A 17,168-nucleotide genomic window follows, 5' to 3' on the forward strand; every position below is an offset into this window, starting at 1 on the left:
AACAAGAAATCCAACTGCGTTTGTAGGGAACAGGCCTCATCAACATTCAACTCTACATTTACCCATTTAACTCACGGTTTTTGAGCTGTATGGGTTTGGTGTTATAAAATTGTCAGAGCACTACCGTCACTTCGTGTTGTATTTTTAAAATTTTATTAAAATATAAGTAGGCTTGGGGCGCTTTGGTAGCGCAGTCAGTTGAGTGTCTGACTCTTGGTTTCGGCTTAGGTCTTGATCTCAGGGTCATGAGATCGAGCGCTGCATTAGGCTCTGCACTCAGCATGGAGTCTGCATGAGATTCTCTCTCTCCCTCTCCCTCCGTCCCTCCCTCCACGCGCACTCTCTCTCTCAAATAAATAAATTACAAACTATATATATCTAAGTAGGCTCATCTGGGTACTTTCTGCCCCTCATTTCTGATCATTCCCCCTCTCTCACCCCCAGCCCGTGACCCCCAACCAGCGGCTCCGCCTCCTGGGCGAAGGCCGGCTGCTCCAGATCCAGCCCACGCAGGTCTCGGATTCGGGGCGATACCTGTGTGTAGCCGGCAACGTGGCCGGTGAGGATGACCAGGACTTCAGTGTGCTCATCCAGGGTGCGTGGGGGCCACTGGGAACGGGGGGCGCCACAGCTGGGCGTGGGGAATGTCCGTGCTTCTGGAACAGTCTGGCAGGAGGACTCTTCCTGGTGGCTTCTTCCCTTTCTCACTGCTGGCTGGCATGTCTTACTTACCTCCAGGCCCCTGGCCCCGGGCTCTCCCGTTAACTGACTCCATGACCTGGGGCCACCATTGCCCTCCCCCCGGCCTTGGTTTTACCTTGGTAAAATGTGGGTCATCAGCTCAGGGGGCCTCAAGGGCCCTCACCACTTCTGAAAGCCAATGATTTTGTACCTCTGTGCTCCAATAAACAAACTCTGGCTAAAACTTAGGATCTGGCTTCCTCCACTCAGAGGTGTCAGCTTGTCGCGGGGAGTCTTTGAGGACATGAGCCACAGAGGGCAGGAACCTTATCCTAGTGCCGAGCATAGTAGTTGCTCAATAAACACTGGCAGAAAGAATGAGTGAATTTAAAAAACTGCCTTGACCTAAGGGATCTGCTCTAACCGTGCAGTCCCCACACCTGAGAGAGGCTAGCACAGGAGTCTCTTTGAGCAGAGGCGCATCCCCATCCCTCGGCTGTGTGTTCTAATGGCTTTGTCCCCCACCCCAGTGCCCCCCATGTTCCAGAAGCCGGGCGACGCCAGTGCAGCCTTCGAGATCCTGTCCAGGGAAGAAGAGGCCCGGGGTGGGATGACGGAATACCGGGAGATTGTGGAGAACAACCCTGCCTACCTTCACTGTGACACCAATGCTATCCCTCCCCCGGAGCTCACCTGGTACAGGGAGGACCAGCCCCTCTCGGCCGCAGATGGGGTGTCTGTTCTGCAAGGTAGTTTAGAGCGCACAGAGAGCTCAGGGCATTTGCAGGCAGGGATTGGGGTTCTCCCACCTCGGAGCTGGGCTCCTTAACTGCCCTCACGAGTCCTTGGAGCTCTCCTGTGTGGCTGTGTGACCACGGGCAGGCCACACAACCACTCTGGGCCTTGGCTGCCTTTCGCAAACCTGGACTAGACGCTCCTTGCCTATTTGAAGGCAAGAACGGGGGCCCCCTTTGCCTCTGGTTTTTAGACCCGAGGTTCTCACCTGGGCCGTGCCCACCTCTGGGCCTCAAGATCTGTAATGTCCTGGGTTAACTGGCCGACACTGGTGTCCTTCTTGGCAAGGGGAGCCAGTTCCTTTAGTAAGATCTCATGAGGACCACACTGGGGGGGGCAGGGCGTGGGGATTCCAGGCATAGAGCCCTGTTTATCATCTCATCAGCAGGGACTCGGTGACCTTTCAGCTTAGGATGTGTCCTGTGTCCTGCCAGGCCTGGAGCAATGGTGGGGCTGGCTGGGGGTGGAGATGAGGTGGTTTGCGCGGGCCTCTAGACAAATAGGGTCATTCCAAGGTTTGTACTTTGGTGCTTGCAAAGGACAGCAGCCTCTTGGAGATGGAGAAGAGGCAATGCTTACTGAAAGCTATTTGTCAGAAACCCCTGATTGACCCCTCAACCTGGCCACTGCCCTTGGACCCGGACACTGATCCAGATCCTGGGTACACAGTGAGCTCGGTCACATGCTGATTCCTACCTCAGATCCTGACCAGAGGTTAATCCCAGCCATCAGCTGACTCCACCCCCGGTCCTAGCCATTAACCTCCAACCCCACCATTGACCTCTGACCCCGGCCACTGACCCTTAATCATGGGCACATAGTGGTTGTGGTCACAAGTGAACCTTAATTCTGAACCTGACCATAGATTAATTTCACGTGTCAAGTGATCCCCAAACGCAGCCACTGTTTCTCCAGTCCTGCTTCTGTCCCCGGCTCTGCAGGTCACAAGCCCCTAACCCTGGCCATGAGCACACCACAGCCTGGGCCAGCGATCCCCCAACCCAGAATCCTGAACACATGGTGACCCTAACCCGGCTCTGCTGGAGACCACCTCTAGCCCTGCAGAGATACCAGGGTCTGGCCCTGGCTGCCTCCTAATCACAGAGGGTCCCAGGTGACACCCCCCAGGACCCCCCACCCCTGATCACCACAGCCCAGGAGCTGCCTTATTGTTTCTCAAAGGTCTATCCCTGGACCTTTGCCCAGCTCTCTGTCCCCTCCCTCTGCCTTCATTGAGGAGCCGGGCTCAGCACTGCTGGGCACTCTTGGGAAGCCTCAGTTCTTCCATCTGTCATATGGGAGGAGGAGGAGCACCAGAGCCAGAGGCCAGGAAAATGCTCGGCCCAGGGCCTTTCCCACAGCAAGCAGGGCAGGCTGATTCTCTCCATTTCACAGAGGAGGTGGGGCAGTGATGTCTTCGGGGTCCCCTGCCTCCTTGCCCTCGTTCAGGTCTCTATCCTGTGTCCCCGCAGGAGGTCGGGTCCTGCAGATCCCCCTGGTGCGTGCAGAAGACGCGGGGAGGTATTCATGCAAGGCCTCCAATGAGGTGGGCGAGGACTGGCTGCACTACCAGCTGCTTGTGCTGAGTGAGTGGCCAGTTTGGGGCCAGAGGGTTTCAGTCTGCAGGCCCCACAGGGCCCTCCCTGCTAAAGGGGGTCAAGGCAGGGTGCACGTTCAGTCCTGCTGCACTGGGAGGTTGATCACGTAGGGCACGCGAGCTGGGACTGGGTTCAAATTCCAAGTGACCTGCTTTCTAGCCGCATCACCTTGAGCACATCACAGCCCTCCCGGTGCCCCAGATTCCTTAGCTGCATCAGGGCGGGGGGAAGGAGGGCACCGGGCACCCTAGCCAGAGCCTGGTACCATGGGCTGCTCTCCCCTCCTTGCCCACCCCCTACCCCGGGGATCTTTCCCAGGCAGGCTGCCTGCTCCTCACCCTGCTCTCCCCCGCCCCCAGCCCCACCTGTGATCCTGGGTGACACGGAGGAGCTGGTGGAGGAGGTGACCGTCAACGCCAGCAGCACCGTCAGCCTGCGCTGCCCGGCCCTGGGCAACCCCATGCCCACCATCTCATGGCTCCGGAATGGGCTGCCCTTCTCCCCGAGCCCACAGCTGCAGGTCCTGGAGGACGGGCAAGTCTTGCAGGTCAGGGCGACCCCCAGCTCAGGCTAAAGGCTGAAACTGCTGTGACCCAGTCCTGCTTGTCCGGGAACCAAGGAGCTGCTGTTATCTGTGCCGAATGAGGCTCTTGGCCTGGAAGCATGTTGGAGCAGCCGGGATTTAATTCAGCCCACCAAATAACCTTACGTGAGCAGCTTGCTGGCAGCACAGGGCCACACTTAGCACCCGAGAAGGACACATACGCACGCCCAGCTAGAGCCCAGCGTGGCACGGAGCGGCCCTGCTTGGAGCCAGGGGGAGACTGTTGTCACCACGTAGTTTGCTACAGGGAATCATCTGGCATCAATCTCACACTACGCCCTGAATGTCACAGAGAGCCTTGGGGGATGTGGGGGGGGGGTGCCTATCCGCGGAGCCCCCTGAGCGCTGCTTCATGCACACAGGGGTGGCCGGGAGCCCTCACAGCACTTCCTGGGGGAGCCCAGAGCCAGCAGGCCTGTGGGGTCTCCCAGGCACCTTCTCCCTGCGCCCGCAGGTCTCCACGGCGGAGGTGGCCGACGCCGCCAGCTACATGTGTGTGGCCGAGAACCCAGCGGGCTCCTCAGAGAAGCTCTTCACCCTCAGGGTACAAGGTGAGCTGGGCTGAGCAGCGGCCCCTGGGGGTTCCCAGCTGAGGGCTGGTGCTCTGGGCTGGCTGTGGCCGCTCGCCGGGTTAACCTCGTGGGCAGACCCGGCCCCTCTTCCCGCCCGGAGGGGCACCGCCTCGTTGCTTCTAGCATCCTGGGCTCTGGGCCTGGGCGCACAGTGGATGGATCCCAGCTGGTGCCAGCCATCTCCTGGGACAGGGAGGGGACCCTGATCCCTGTGGGCCAACCCCAGATGATTTTAAGCAACATCGGAGGCTGCCAGGGAACGGCTCCTCCGAGGCCTTACGGCACCGTTATTGAGACTTACTCTCTCCCTGGCGTGGGGCTGACATGTTCCCCAGAGCGGAGCTAGGAGGCCGGCCCAAATGTACAGCTCAGAGAGGTCACCTAGTAGGGGGTTTCCATCTCACTGGCCATGAGTTCTGCCTCCAGATGTGGGGCAGCTGTGGCCGCAGGGACAGAGGGATGACAGTGCGGAGCACTCCAGGTCTAGGACCTGAGCCCGAATTGATACTTCAGCTCTGCCACTGACCCGCTGAGTGGCTTTGGGGAAGTGACTCTCCCTCTCTGATCTCTGAGCCCCGTGTTCTCAACTGTGAGGCAGCTAGGACAGCCAGGGGTGTTGCACGGCCTTGTTTGAAGATGCGCCAAGGCACGGCACCAAGAGCTCCTCAAGGCCGTGTTCCACTCTGTGGCTCTCGGCCCCCTGCTGGAATGTATTCTCATGGGTCCTTCTTTCTCCTGGCGGCTGTGGGGACAGCCCCCCCACGAATCACAGGTCCGAACTTGGAGCAGGTCACTGCCATCGTCAACAGCAGTGTCTCCCTGTCCTGTGACGTCCATGCTCACCCGAGCCCTGAGGTCACGTGGTCCCGGGACAGCCAGGCTCTCTCCCTGGGAAAAGAGGTCTTCCTCCTGCCTGGTGGGTAAACTGAGGCTCAGAGCCCAGCCTGAGGCTATGTGGGGAGTCTGAGTTGCTTCCTCCAACCTGGGACCAGACAGGGAGTCTGGGAAGGCTTGAGTCTGGGAAGGCCTGGGGCCTGGGGTCTGCTCTCTGGTGTAAGGGGGCTGGCTCCCCCGGCAGGCACCCACACATTGCAGCTAGCCCGAGTACGGCCGTCAGACTCCGGGATATACGCGTGTGAGGCCCTCAATGCTGCCGGCCGAGACCAGAAGCTGGTGCAGCTTAGCGTGCTGGGTATGTCCTGTCTGTCCCCCACTCCTTCAGTGAGCCCTCAGCCCCGCACCCCGAGGCGGCACGGCCAGGAGAGGGGCAGCTGGCCCTGGGGAAGTCTGGGATGCCCACACTCTCTGAGCAGCGTGGTGGGAAGATCCTGGTCTGTAGAGCTGGACACACCGGGTTTGAGACTCAGCTGTATGCGTATTTGCACTGTGACCTTGGGCAAGTCACTCTCCCTCTCGGAGCCTCAGGCCTCCCATCTGTAAGTGGACAGTTGGCGTAAGGATTAAATGAGGGTATATGAGCGCTTACCCCGTGCCGGGCACACAGTGCGCTCTTAAGTCAATGAGGGGACAGCGGGAGCCACAGGAGCTGGCCCAGGAAAGGCCCTTCCCAAGCCTGATTGACCAGAGGTTCTCGGCATGGAGCCTGTTTCCGGGCTCCTGGTCTTCAGAATCCTCTTGGGGAAAAGCTGGCCCAAGTTGTCATGCCCAGCACTCACTGGAAGTTTCCTTTTAGCCCTGGGTCTAGTTGATTTATTTGTGTGTGTTCAGCTACTGTGTGCGTGTCAGACACTATGCCAGGCCCTGTGGGCTCACAGCCCAGGGTTGGGGGGCTTCTACATTGGTCTACTGGAAGGACATGGGCTGTGGGGACACCTAGGGAGGGCTCTAACCCAGCCGGGGCCTGCCTTGTGTCGGAAAGAGCCCAGGAGGGCCATTGGAGCATCTCCCCATCTAGGAGGCTGAGGCCCAGAGAAGGCAGGAGGCTGTGCCCAGGTCACCCAGCAGGTCCTTGGCACGCTGACCTGGACTCTCTTCCCTCCAACTCCCTGGGTCTGTGCCATCCCTGGGGCGGGCTCCTCCATGTGACGCTGTGGGCCTCCATCGGCCGTTACCCACGGCTGGAGCCGGGGAGGACGCCGGGGACGCTGGCGTGCCTCACGCTGCTCACCTGCTGCCCCAGTTCCCCCCACCTTCAGGCAGCCTCCCAGAGGCCCCCAGGATGCCATCGTGGTCCGGGCCGGGGACAAAGCAGTCCTGAGCTGTGAGACCGACTCACTCCCTGAGCCCACCGTGAGCTGGCACAAGGACGGGCAGCCCCTGGTCCTGGCACAGCGCACCCAGGCTCTGCTGGGGGGGCAGAGGCTGGAGATCCGGGACACCCAGGTGAGCAGCCCGTGGCATGGGCAGCCGTGGGTGGCTGTGGGTGCCGGTCCTGGTGAGCCTGGGAGGTGGGGCTGGGCAGCTGTGTGGCAGGGCATGGGGACTGCCACCTCCTCAGCCCACAGGACCTCACAGCAATGATGAGCAGCCCCCGGGGTGGGAGGCATGAGAAGAGCGCAGGGCTCCAATCTGGTCCTGACCTTGAGCAAGTCCATTCCCAATCACCTGCTTCCGCTTTCCTGGGATCCAGAAGCCTGTTCCAGGCCCCTCTGACTATGACTGTCTGGGAGTTTGCTCTGCCCACCCTCCCTGGTGTGGATTAGACACTCACAAGTGTTTGCTGGATGCATATTGGCTGCCCTTCTGGGAAATGGTGCTGGGCTCCTCTCTCCTGGCCCAGCGCCGTCCCCACAGTGAGGGACTTTTCCCTCCAGGCTTGGCTGGCGTGCAGGCCCAGGGGAAGGGTGGGGGTCTGGAACCTGCGCACTCACCTCCTAACCACCCTCCTGCTTCTTGAAGTTCTTGGGGGAAGGCCAGGGGGTCCTATCTCCTCTGGCTTCCCAGGCACGACCAGCATATCTGGGGAGTCCCTTCTCCAGAAGGTTCTGTGGCCTGGGTGTTTTCCCAGCACCAGGTATACCATCACCATGTGCTCTCTTTGTCCTAGGTATTGGATAAAGGTTTATATAGCTGTAAAGTCAGTAATACAGCCGGGGAAGCCATGCGGACATTTGTCCTCACTGTCCAGGGTAAGCTGGGGACCAGCCTGAGGGCATTGCCGTGGGACCCCTAGCAGCACACAGGGCTGCCCAGGGTGGGAAGGGCAGTCGCTAGAAAGAGGCAGTGGCCCTGAGTGTGTAGGGCACAGGATCTGGCATTGAAAAGACCAGGATCGGAACAGCACTGCCGATGACTTGCTCTTGGGGAGCAGCAGAACACCTTGGTTCCTCTGAGCCTCGGGTTTGTCTTCGGTCAAAGGAGCAAAGGCAGTACCTGCCTCCCTAGATGTATGGGAAGCATTCAGTTGATGGGCTGCCATGAATATATCTATAAAGTTCTGGGCACGAGCCTGGCATGCAAGCCCTGGGAGGGGAGCCCTCAGAGATCAGATGGTTGGAGTCCTGGGGCCACGTCACCTGGGGGGCCCGCTCCATCAGCCCAAGAATGGAGCACAGATGGCATTTGACTGGATGTGACTCAAGGTGGGCGTGTGGGGAAGCTCAGCTAGGGAAGCAAGGGATGAAGACTCAGCCAGATTTGCTTGGGGTCAGATGTTATGTCGGTTAGAGTATAGACTCTGCTGTGTAAAAAAGAGATCCCAAAACACAGTGGATTAAATGAGAAAGAATGTTACCGCTCTCCTACAAAAGCCCAGGAGTGAGCGTCTAGGCTGGTGGATAGCTCAGGGCCTACCAAGTGGTAAGTAAAGTACTGTAATTGCCCTGGAAGTAAATTGTCCCCAGAAGGCAAAGCCAGTGACCTCCCCACCAGGTGAGCAGTGGATGGATCCAACCGGGAGCCATATTGAATACCATTGTTGGGAATTACTGACACCGGGTGTGCTGTTTAAAGCCTTCTCCTGATGGCTACGTTGATGAGTGGTGGGAAGGGGGAAGGTCTGGTCCCTGAGGACAAAGAGGATTCACCCTGAGCACAGCCATTTTTGTTCCACTGGTAGTGGTTGCCCGGGATGCGTGACCTCTTCCTGGCCAAGCAGGAGAGGGTGTCGGGATCGATTAGTGATGTCTGCCCTGGCATAGGCTAAGAACTCCTGGCGCAGTAGCCATGCACTCACCATCCTTGGGCTGAGTGGACCCCTCTGGACTCTGCTTTGTAAATGTTTTGAAACAGACCGATGCAGGTTCTATTTGCACCTGTGACTAAAACAATCTGTATCTCTACCCATGGCAAAGCATAAAATGTCAACTACTAACCAGAACGAAGAGCTGTTGGGGTATCCCTAACTAGCCCCCATGGAAGGAAGGGGGCCACAGGGTCTTAGGACTGTGGCAATCTGGCATCTCTCCCACAGTGCCCCCAACGTTTGAGAACCCCAAGACAGAGAAAGTGAGCCAGGTGGCTGGGAGCCCCCTGGTCCTGAGCTGTGACGTGACCGGGGTCCCGGCACCTGCTGTGACCTGGCTGAAGGACAGAATGCCTGTTGGTGAGTGCATCGCATCCTTTCAGTGCCGAATACTCCTTTCTGTGCTGCCATGACCACGAAGAGGGAAGAGTTGTTGGTTGTCGCTGTTCTCGGCAAAATCGAAGGCGGCAGCGTCCTGTCTGTCCCACCACCTGCTGGCCCTTGAAATCCCAATGCTGAGAACTGTTCCATGGGGGCTCGAAGGCTCCCTGTGTTTGTGGCCACAGTTGGCTCCCACGAGATGGGTGGATGCAGGGTGGGTGCTGAGGGCCCAGCCGGCCTGACCCCGGCCTTGACGTTGGCCTCCAAAGCTCCTCCTCCTGGAATTCAGCTCCGTCCAGCCTGGCTGCTGGTCACCTTCCTGTCTAGGCCTTCGTCCCTGTCTAGCTCTCTTCTCCTCCCACCCCGGGGTCCCAGCAGAACCTTCCTCTTGTCAGGTGGGAAACAGCCAGCTCTCTGCCCCTAGCCTTGCCCATTCCAGCTGCCCCCACGCCAGTCCTGGGCCCACTCCAAGCCTCCAGTGCCGTCTCCACACAGGGACGAAGGGATCTCAAAGTGCAGCTCGGAGGCGGTCACTTGTCTGCTGAAATCCTTTGGCCATAGTCCTCAGAAACACAGCCCAGGAGGCCCTGCGGGGCTCAGCCAGCCCACCTCCCCGTGCCCCACACCGGGCCCCACACACCCAGCTGCTCTCGGCTTCTCCCACAAACCCTTCTGTCTCCGTCTCTCTGTCTCTCTCTCTGTCTCTGTCTCTCTCTCCCTCCCCCACCCCCTCTCCCTCTCTCAAAAACAGCTTTATCAAGATTTATATACTATACGATTTACCCATTTAAAGCTTATAATTCCATTATTTTGACTATATTCGCAGACCATCCCCACAATCAATTTTAGAACATTTTTATCACCCAAAAGGCAACCCCTCACGCATTACCTTACACCCCTCGTTTCCCCCCATACTTGCTGCCAACCCCAGAACCAGGCAGCCACTGACACTGATTTGCCAGTTCTGGACATTTCCTATCAGTGGAATCATACGATATGTGACCTTTTCTCACGGGCTTTTCCACTTAGCATCCTGTTTCCAAGGTCCACCTCTGTTGTAGCGTGTGTCCATTCTGCATTCCTTCTTTTAAGTTAAATTAAAATTTTTTCACTCTTTTTTATGGCTGACTATTCCACTGCATGGCTCTACCCTATTTGGTTTATCCTTTCATCAGTTGGTGGACATTCAGGTTGTTTCCACCCTGGGGCTGTGGTGAATAGTGTGCCGTGAAGGTTCGGGGACGAGTGTTTGTGGGGCGTATGCTCTCCTTTCTCTTCCGATTACACCTGCTGTGGAGCCGCTCCGGGCCCCGTTCTCCACCTCCTTTCTTGGCACATGCTCTTTCCTCCCCGAAATACCCACCCCGACCCCCCTGAACACCTCTACTGGCTGGTTCACACCCACTTGGTCCAGCTGAGACCTGCCTCCTCCGAAGACGTGCCTGACCCCTCCCGGCTCCATAAGGGGCTTCACGGGGCTGGTCACGCAGGATCACGTGTGTCTCACTGTCTCTGATGCACGTGGAGCCCCTTGAGGCCAGGGGCTGTGCTTTACTCGGCTTTGAACCCCAAGCTCACAGCTGGACACGTGGTAGCAGCTCAGTAGATCTCGTCTTGAGAGACTGGCTGTACCAGTGAGGGCCCGGGGGAGGGTGGCCCAACCTGGGCTCAGGCAGAAGAGCAGCTGCCGAGAATGGGGGCCATTCCAGGCTGGGGTGGGCGTGCAGCCTGAGCAGAGGCCCTGGGGTGCCCCTAACGGGACCCACATGGGGACCAGGAAGTGCTCAGGGGGTGGCTGGTTCACCTTGATTGGCAGCCTTGGGGGGTGGGGGTGGGCAGGGTGAAGCTGGAGCGAGGGTGGGGGTGAGGTGGGCCCGAGGGTCCTTGGGCCCACAGGAAGAGGAGCAAGTCCTGGACACTAAAGGGGAGTGGGGTATCTTGGCAAGGAATGTCCCCAGTGGAAGGAAATAGGTAAGGGCTGTAACGCACAGAGCAATGAGAGACCCAGCCGAGGGAGGTCATGATGTAGCTGGCACGAGACCCTGCCCCTGGCTGGGCCTCAGTTTCCCTGTGAGTACAAGAGGCCGGTGGGTGATGCAAAGGTTCCAGGGGTCTTGCGAGTGTGGGAGATGGACACCCGCTCAGAGGAGTCACATGACTTTTGTGTCCGGGCCCAATGGCAGCACCTGGGATGGCGGGTCTGGGCAGGTGGGGGCCTGGCACGTCTCTCCACCCCACAGAGAGCAGTGTGGCGCATGGTGTGGTCTCCCGTGGGGGCCGCCTCCAGCTGAGTCGCTTGCAGCCCTCCCAGGCTGGCACCTACACTTGCGTGGCCGAGAACACCCAGGCCGAGGCCCGCAAGGACTTCGTAGTGGCCGTGCTGGGTACGTCTGCCCCCTACACTCCCCCGACCATGGCCCACCCCCTCGCCAGCCCCTGCCACGTCCCCGGGCCTCACCACAGCACCTGCCACAGTGGCCCCCCAGATCCGGAGCTCGGGCGTCACCCAGGAGCACAGTGTCCTGGAGGGACAGGAGGTGCGGCTGGACTGTGAGGCGGATGGGCAGCCACCGCCCGACGTGACCTGGCTGAAGGACGGTGGCCCGCTGGACCAGGGCGTGGGCCCCCACCTCCGGTAAGGCTTGGCCTGTGCCCTCCCGGGTCCCCAGGCATCACCCACAGAACCTTACGTGCCGGCTCTCGGCTCTCCGCCCCCGGGCAGGTTCTACCTGGACAGCAGCGCCCTGGTGCTGAAGGGCCTGAAGGCCGAGGACTCGGGCGCCTACACCTGCGTGGCTCACAACACGGCAGGGGAGGACGCCAGACTGCACACAGTGAGCGTGCTGGGTGAGCAGCTGAGGGGTGAGGAGAGGTGGGGGTCCGCCATCTGCGGCAGCCCGGCCACGGTGGGGCCTCCACCAGGGCATCTGCACGGGGATGCCAGGGCCAGGATGCAGGAGCCCGGCTTCAAGCCCCAGCCGGGCCATCCTCTGACCTCTCTGGGCCTCTGCATCCTGTTCTTAGCCAGAGACCCAAGCACTCCAGCTCCGGGGTGCGATAGGAGAGTCGGGGAATAGGGGAGATGCAAATAGAGCCATGGGGTGAACCTGTGCCCCCATGTGGTGGGCTTCAGCCTCACCTGGCAAGGATGTGGCTCTGAGAACCCCATACAAGATGGTTGCTTCTTCCTGGAATTTGCCTGAGAGGAGCCCATCTCCCCCACCCAGACCCTCTCCCTAAACCCCCTTACCACCCCCTTTTTCCCTCTACCCACCCCCAGTCCCTCCCACCATCGAGCAGTGGGCAGAGAGCTCGGGGACCCTGGTGAGCAGGCCTGGGGAGCTGGTGACCATGGCCTGCCCCGTCCGGGGCTCTGCGCCCATCCGTGTGAGCTGGCTCAAGGACGGCCTGCCCCTCCCGCTTTCCCAGCGCACTCGCCTTCACAGCTCTGGCCGCACCCTCAGGTAGGGAAGAGGCTCCTCAGCCCCTGGGCCACCTGGTCCCAGACCCACTCTTCAGGCAGCTTGGGTTTCAGGACACCTCTGAATGGTTTTCAAATAAAAATAATATAAACATACAGAGGTTTATGATGGGGAGAGTGAGGGTCCCCCACCCCCCAAATGGAACTCCAGAGATAAAGGGGGCCTCTGCCCTCAGGCTCTTACAGCCCAGGGAGGGAGGCACAGATCCAGGTGATGACATCTGGTTGTATCCAACTCAGCCTGCCTTGGGGTGGAGGAAATCAGGGAAGCCTTCCTGGAAGAAGGTTTCTGAGCAATGTCTTCACACATTCTTCAATCTTTTGGAGTGCTGGCTGTCGCAGGTGCAGTTCCAGGCACTGGGATAGAGCAGTGAGCAAAATAAAGCCCCTGACCTACTGCTGCTTGATCAGGGGAGGAGAATGGAAATTAAACAGCTATAACAGAGGAATGTCACTAGGGATATGTGCTCTGAAGAACAAAGTAGGGTGAAGAATAAATGGGAGGTGGCAGGGGAGGCTGGTATTTTCGGGTGGTCAGTGATAGGCACTATCAGAGAAGCTGAAATGTGCACAGAGGTGGAAGGAGTCAGGAGAGGGAGCTGGGTGGATTCTGTGGGGAAGAGTTTCCGGGCAGAGTGTTGGAATAGCAAGTTCAAAGGCCCTGAGGTGGGCATGTGCCTGTGTGTTCAAGGAATAGGGTGGGCGGGATTGAGGGGAGACCAGGTGACATAGGACTTGTAAGTCCTTCAAAAGACCTAGGTTTTCCTAAGGACAGATGAAGAGCTGGTGGGGGGGTGGGGAGGCGGTGTTCAGTAGAGAAGCCTCATGATATGACTTACATTTTTTTATTATGGTAAAATACACATAAAATTTATCATTTTAACCATTTTTAAGTGTACAGTTCAGGGGCATTAAGTACGTTCACACAATGATCCGACCATCACCCCCATCCATCTCCAGAACTTTCTCATCTTCCCAAACTGAAACTGTGTCCCCATTTCCCCCCGCACTGCCCCCATTCTTGGCAACCCCCATTCTACCTCCTATCTCTATGAACTTGACAGCTCTAAGGACATCGGTATCAGTGGACTCATACAGTATTTTTCTTTTTGTGACTGGTCTTATCCCACTCGGCATCATGCCCTCAAGTCTCCTCCACATTGTAGCAGGTGTCGGAATTCCCTGGCTTTTTAAGGCTGAGTAATATTCCACAATACGGACAGACCACACCTTGTTCAGCCATTCATCTGTCAGCAGACATGTGGATTGCTCCCACTTTTTGGCTACTGTGCGTAATGCTATTATAAACATGGGTGTGCAAATATCTGTTCAAGTCTCTCAATTCTTTTGGGTTGTGACTTAGGTTTTTAGAGGATCCTTGTGGCTGCTGGGTAGACAAGAGACCATGGGGCCAAGGGCAGAGCAGGAGGGGGATGAGGGGGAGATGCCGTGCGGCCTGGGTCACAGCCGTGGTGGTGGAGGTGGTCAGAGGTGGGAAGCAGGAGGAGTGGAGCAAGGCTCTGTGGCCTGCATCCGGGAACCTGGAAGGCTGAGGTCCACGGAAGGTGTTTCCTGAGATCGGACCATAGTGGGGGTGGGCAGGTTGAAGGGGAGACCCGAGTTCTGTTTGAATATGTTGGTTTGAGAGGTTCTTAGACATCCAGGGAGGATGTGAGCCAGGTGTTTGCTACTCCACTCAGGAGTTTAGGGATATAGACGTTTGGGGATTGTGGGCAAACAGGTGGTGGTGGAAGCCAGGATGGGCTGCAGGCGCCCCCCCCCCAAGTGTGAGTGTGGACTGTACCCCCGGCGGCTGGTATTAAGATGGGTCTAAGGTCCCAGGAAGGAGAAGCAGGCAGGAGGATGGGGAGGGTGGAGGAGGCACTCCAGGAAAGCGTGCTGTCCCGGGAGCCAAGCAGAGACATGTTTCAGGGTCACAGGGGACATTGACAAGATCAGCTCAGGAGGAATGGTTGGGGCCAGAGGGACTTCGAGAGGAGGTGGGGGGCACAGACAGGTTAGGTGACTCAGGTGAGTCTTAAAGGTGAAAAGGAATGGTCTAGAAGAGGGGTAAGGGCAGGCAGGCGTCCCACTCCTTGGATGGGACAGCACGGCCCGCGGAATTGGGAAAGCAGGGAGTCTGGCCTCAGAGGGAGGGGGGTCAGAGAAGGCAGCAGGGGCCAGGGAGTCTGGGGCTTTACTCTGGGGGCCCCAGGGAGCCAGGAAAGGGGGTTAGGCAGAGGCCGGGCCTGTTCAGGTGGGAGTTTCCCAGCTGCCTCTCTGGCAGGTAAGCCACTGGGGGACAGCATAAGAGAGGGACCGTTTCCATGGAGCCACCCTCCCCTCCCCCTTTTCCCCTCCACCCTTCCCCGGGGGGGTTCAGGATTTCCCAGGTGCAGTTGGCAGATTCTGGCGTCTACACCTGCGTGGCTGCAAGCCCAGCTGGCGTGACCGACAGGAACTTCACCTTGCAGGTGCACGGTACGGACCGGGGCGCGGCGGGCAGGGAGGGGGTTGTTGGAGAAAAAGTGCATCATTTGGCCTTAGGGCGCAAACACAGAGACTCGGTCTTTGATTCATTTGGCTGCTCATTCATTCATCTCGCAAGCAGCCGTTAGACGCTGTGCTGGGCCAGGGCCTTCCCAGGCCCCGGATGCAGCAGGGAGCAGAGGTGACCCCTGCCCCCAGGAGGTCAGTGCAGGAAACAGCTCTGTGAAGAGGCAACCACAATCCCAGGCAACTAGTGACACCAGGGGAAGGACAGGGAGCTGTGGGAGCACAGAGGAGGGCTCTTCAACTGGCCTGGGGAGTTCAGGGAAGGCTTCCTGGAGGAGGTGAGGTCTAAGCTGAAGACTGGAGATGAGAAGAAATTGTCCAGGAGAAGGGCGTTCTGACCAATGTGGGAACAGCCTGTGCGAAGGTCCAAGCGTGAGGGCCCCCTGACGCGGAATGAAAGGACTCCTGCTCACTCTTCTGCCCTGCACAGTACCCCCTATCCTGGAGCCCGTGGAGTTCCAGAATGACGTGGCGGTGGTCCGCGGCTCCTCAGTGGTCCTCCCCTGTGAAGCCCGGGGAAGCCCCCTGCCCCTAGTGTCGTGGATGAAGGATGGGGAGCCCTTGTTGCCCCAGAGCCTGGAGCAGGGGCCCAGCCTGCAGCTGGAGACAGCAGGAGCTGGTGACTCAGGGACCTACTCCTGCGTGGCCGTGAGCGAGGCAGGGGAAGCCAGGAGGCATTTCCAACTGACAGTGATGGGTGAGTCACCTGCCCCCAGCACCAGCTTCTCTGGGCCTGGGTGCAGGGTGGGCCTCCGGGGGCGATGGAGAAGGTGGTGAGGAGGTGAGTCCCCTGGTGGATCTCCCCACGGGCTGCCGCCCGGGTGCAGGCTTTGGGGGAAAGGCAGGCTCATACGGGATGCTGACCTTGCTGCTGCATAGAAGGGCTGCATGGCCCTTCGTTCTCCTGGGGCTGCGCTCTTCAGCTTTGGCCCCCAAACCTTGTAAAGCAGGGACAAAGAGCCGCTGAAACCTTGGAAAGCTCTGAGTCCGCTGTATCTTCCCCTCCACACCGTGTGCTTGCTGGTTTTAAAGCACAAATAATTGGCCCAGGCAAAAGGGCCCCTGGTTTCTGGTGTTCTGGGCCCCATCGGTGGTCAGCCTCGGGATGGTGGGGTGTGGGAGATGGACCCCAGCTCCCAGCACTTTGGGTGCGGCCGCCATGGCTGACCCCGGGCGGGTGTCTTGCAGATCCCCCCCACATCGAGGACTCAGGCCAGCCTGCAGAGCTGTTGCTGACCCCCGGCTCCCCCTTGGAGCTCCACTGTGATGCCCGGGGCACCCCCCCGCCCAACATCACCTGGCATAAGGATGGACAGGCCCTGAGCAGGCCTGAGGACAGCAGCAGGGCACTCCAGATGGAGGGCGTGCAGGTGCTGCTGGCCCACTGCCGTGGGATGAGGCTGGGGGAAGGGGTGGCGAGTGGGGGGGGGAGAAGGACCCGGCAGCACTTGGCAGTTAGGCCGAGCTCCTCCTTTGTGCGGGGTGAGCATGTGGAGACCACCCACCTGGGCCATGCCCTCCAGGGCTCCCAGCCAAGTCAGAGCCAAGGCTGATGCAGAAACCAGAGGAGGGCTGGTGCAATCAAGGGGCACTTCCTGGAAGAGGCAGGCTTTGCCCTAGCCAGAAAGCGAGGGTGAGGTGGAGCTAGAGAAGAAGCATCCCAGAGAGGGGAATGATTGGAAAGGCAGGGTGGCAGACTCAGCCGGCCTGAGACTGCATCCTCAGTCCTTAGTTGTGGAGGAAGCAAACCAGATCGGGTGGTGGGCAGGCTGGGGCCAGAGGCAGTTGCTCACCCTGCTCCGTCCCCAGGTGGGCGATGCTGGGCTGTACACTTGCCTGGCCCAGAGCCCTGCTGGCGAAGTCGAGAAGAGCTTCCGGGTCAGGGTTCAAGGTAGGGGGTGCCGGGGAAGGCAGGAGAGGGAGGCAGGATGGGGCCTACCAGAGCGGGTCCGTCTCTCACGCCCTCTCTGCTGCCCACCTAGGCCCCCCACATGTTATTGGGCCCCGAGGCCCCCGCCCCGTGGTCGGCCTGGCTCCAGGGCAGCTCATTCTGGAGTGTTCGGTGGAGGCCGAGCCGGCACCTGAGATTGAATGGCACCGGGATGGCATCCTGCTGCAGGTGGGTGCTAGGCTGGGGACCCGGGGGCGCCACGTTCTGTGCCGCTCAAGCCCCAGACCCTGCAGACTAGATCCTCGGTGCTGAGGGACAACCTCATGCCAGCACTTCGCGTCCCTGCTTTCCTGGTGTCCTGCACTCCTGTTATTATTGTCATCCCCATTTTATGGATGGGGACACTGAGGCAAGGCTAGGATTTACATCCTGGCTTCTAATGCATATCTATGTTCTTCCCATTAT

At 59.1% G+C, this 17,168-nt stretch overlaps 1 protein-coding gene across 1 annotated transcript in view; it reads left to right on the forward strand.

Annotated features, from left to right (window-relative positions):
- HMCN2 (hemicentin 2) overlaps positions 1-17,168 on the forward strand; it is a 148,486-nt gene that overhangs the window by 98,219 nt on the left and 33,099 nt on the right. The window contains exons 53-71 of the mRNA XM_032419010.1: positions 445-595; positions 1,212-1,430; positions 2,949-3,062; positions 3,434-3,621; positions 4,133-4,229; positions 5,005-5,166; positions 5,329-5,442; positions 6,391-6,593; positions 7,258-7,339; positions 8,623-8,754; positions 11,016-11,159; positions 11,251-11,410; positions 11,498-11,622; positions 12,056-12,239; positions 14,640-14,737; positions 15,243-15,509; positions 16,001-16,182; positions 16,622-16,703; positions 16,795-16,931. Of these exons, the coding sequence (XP_032274901.1) occupies positions 445-595; positions 1,212-1,430; positions 2,949-3,062; positions 3,434-3,621; positions 4,133-4,229; positions 5,005-5,166; positions 5,329-5,442; positions 6,391-6,593; positions 7,258-7,339; positions 8,623-8,754; positions 11,016-11,159; positions 11,251-11,410; positions 11,498-11,622; positions 12,056-12,239; positions 14,640-14,737; positions 15,243-15,509; positions 16,001-16,182; positions 16,622-16,703; positions 16,795-16,931 (2,841 nt within the window). The remainder of the gene's footprint in view (positions 1-444; positions 596-1,211; positions 1,431-2,948; positions 3,063-3,433; positions 3,622-4,132; positions 4,230-5,004; positions 5,167-5,328; positions 5,443-6,390; positions 6,594-7,257; positions 7,340-8,622; positions 8,755-11,015; positions 11,160-11,250; positions 11,411-11,497; positions 11,623-12,055; positions 12,240-14,639; positions 14,738-15,242; positions 15,510-16,000; positions 16,183-16,621; positions 16,704-16,794; positions 16,932-17,168) is intronic.

The sequence above is a fragment of the Phoca vitulina genome, unplaced genomic scaffold (genome assembly GCF_004348235.1).
Source record: "Phoca vitulina isolate PV1807 unplaced genomic scaffold, GSC_HSeal_1.0 scaffold21, whole genome shotgun sequence".
NCBI lineage: Eukaryota > Metazoa > Chordata > Mammalia > Carnivora > Phocidae > Phoca > Phoca vitulina.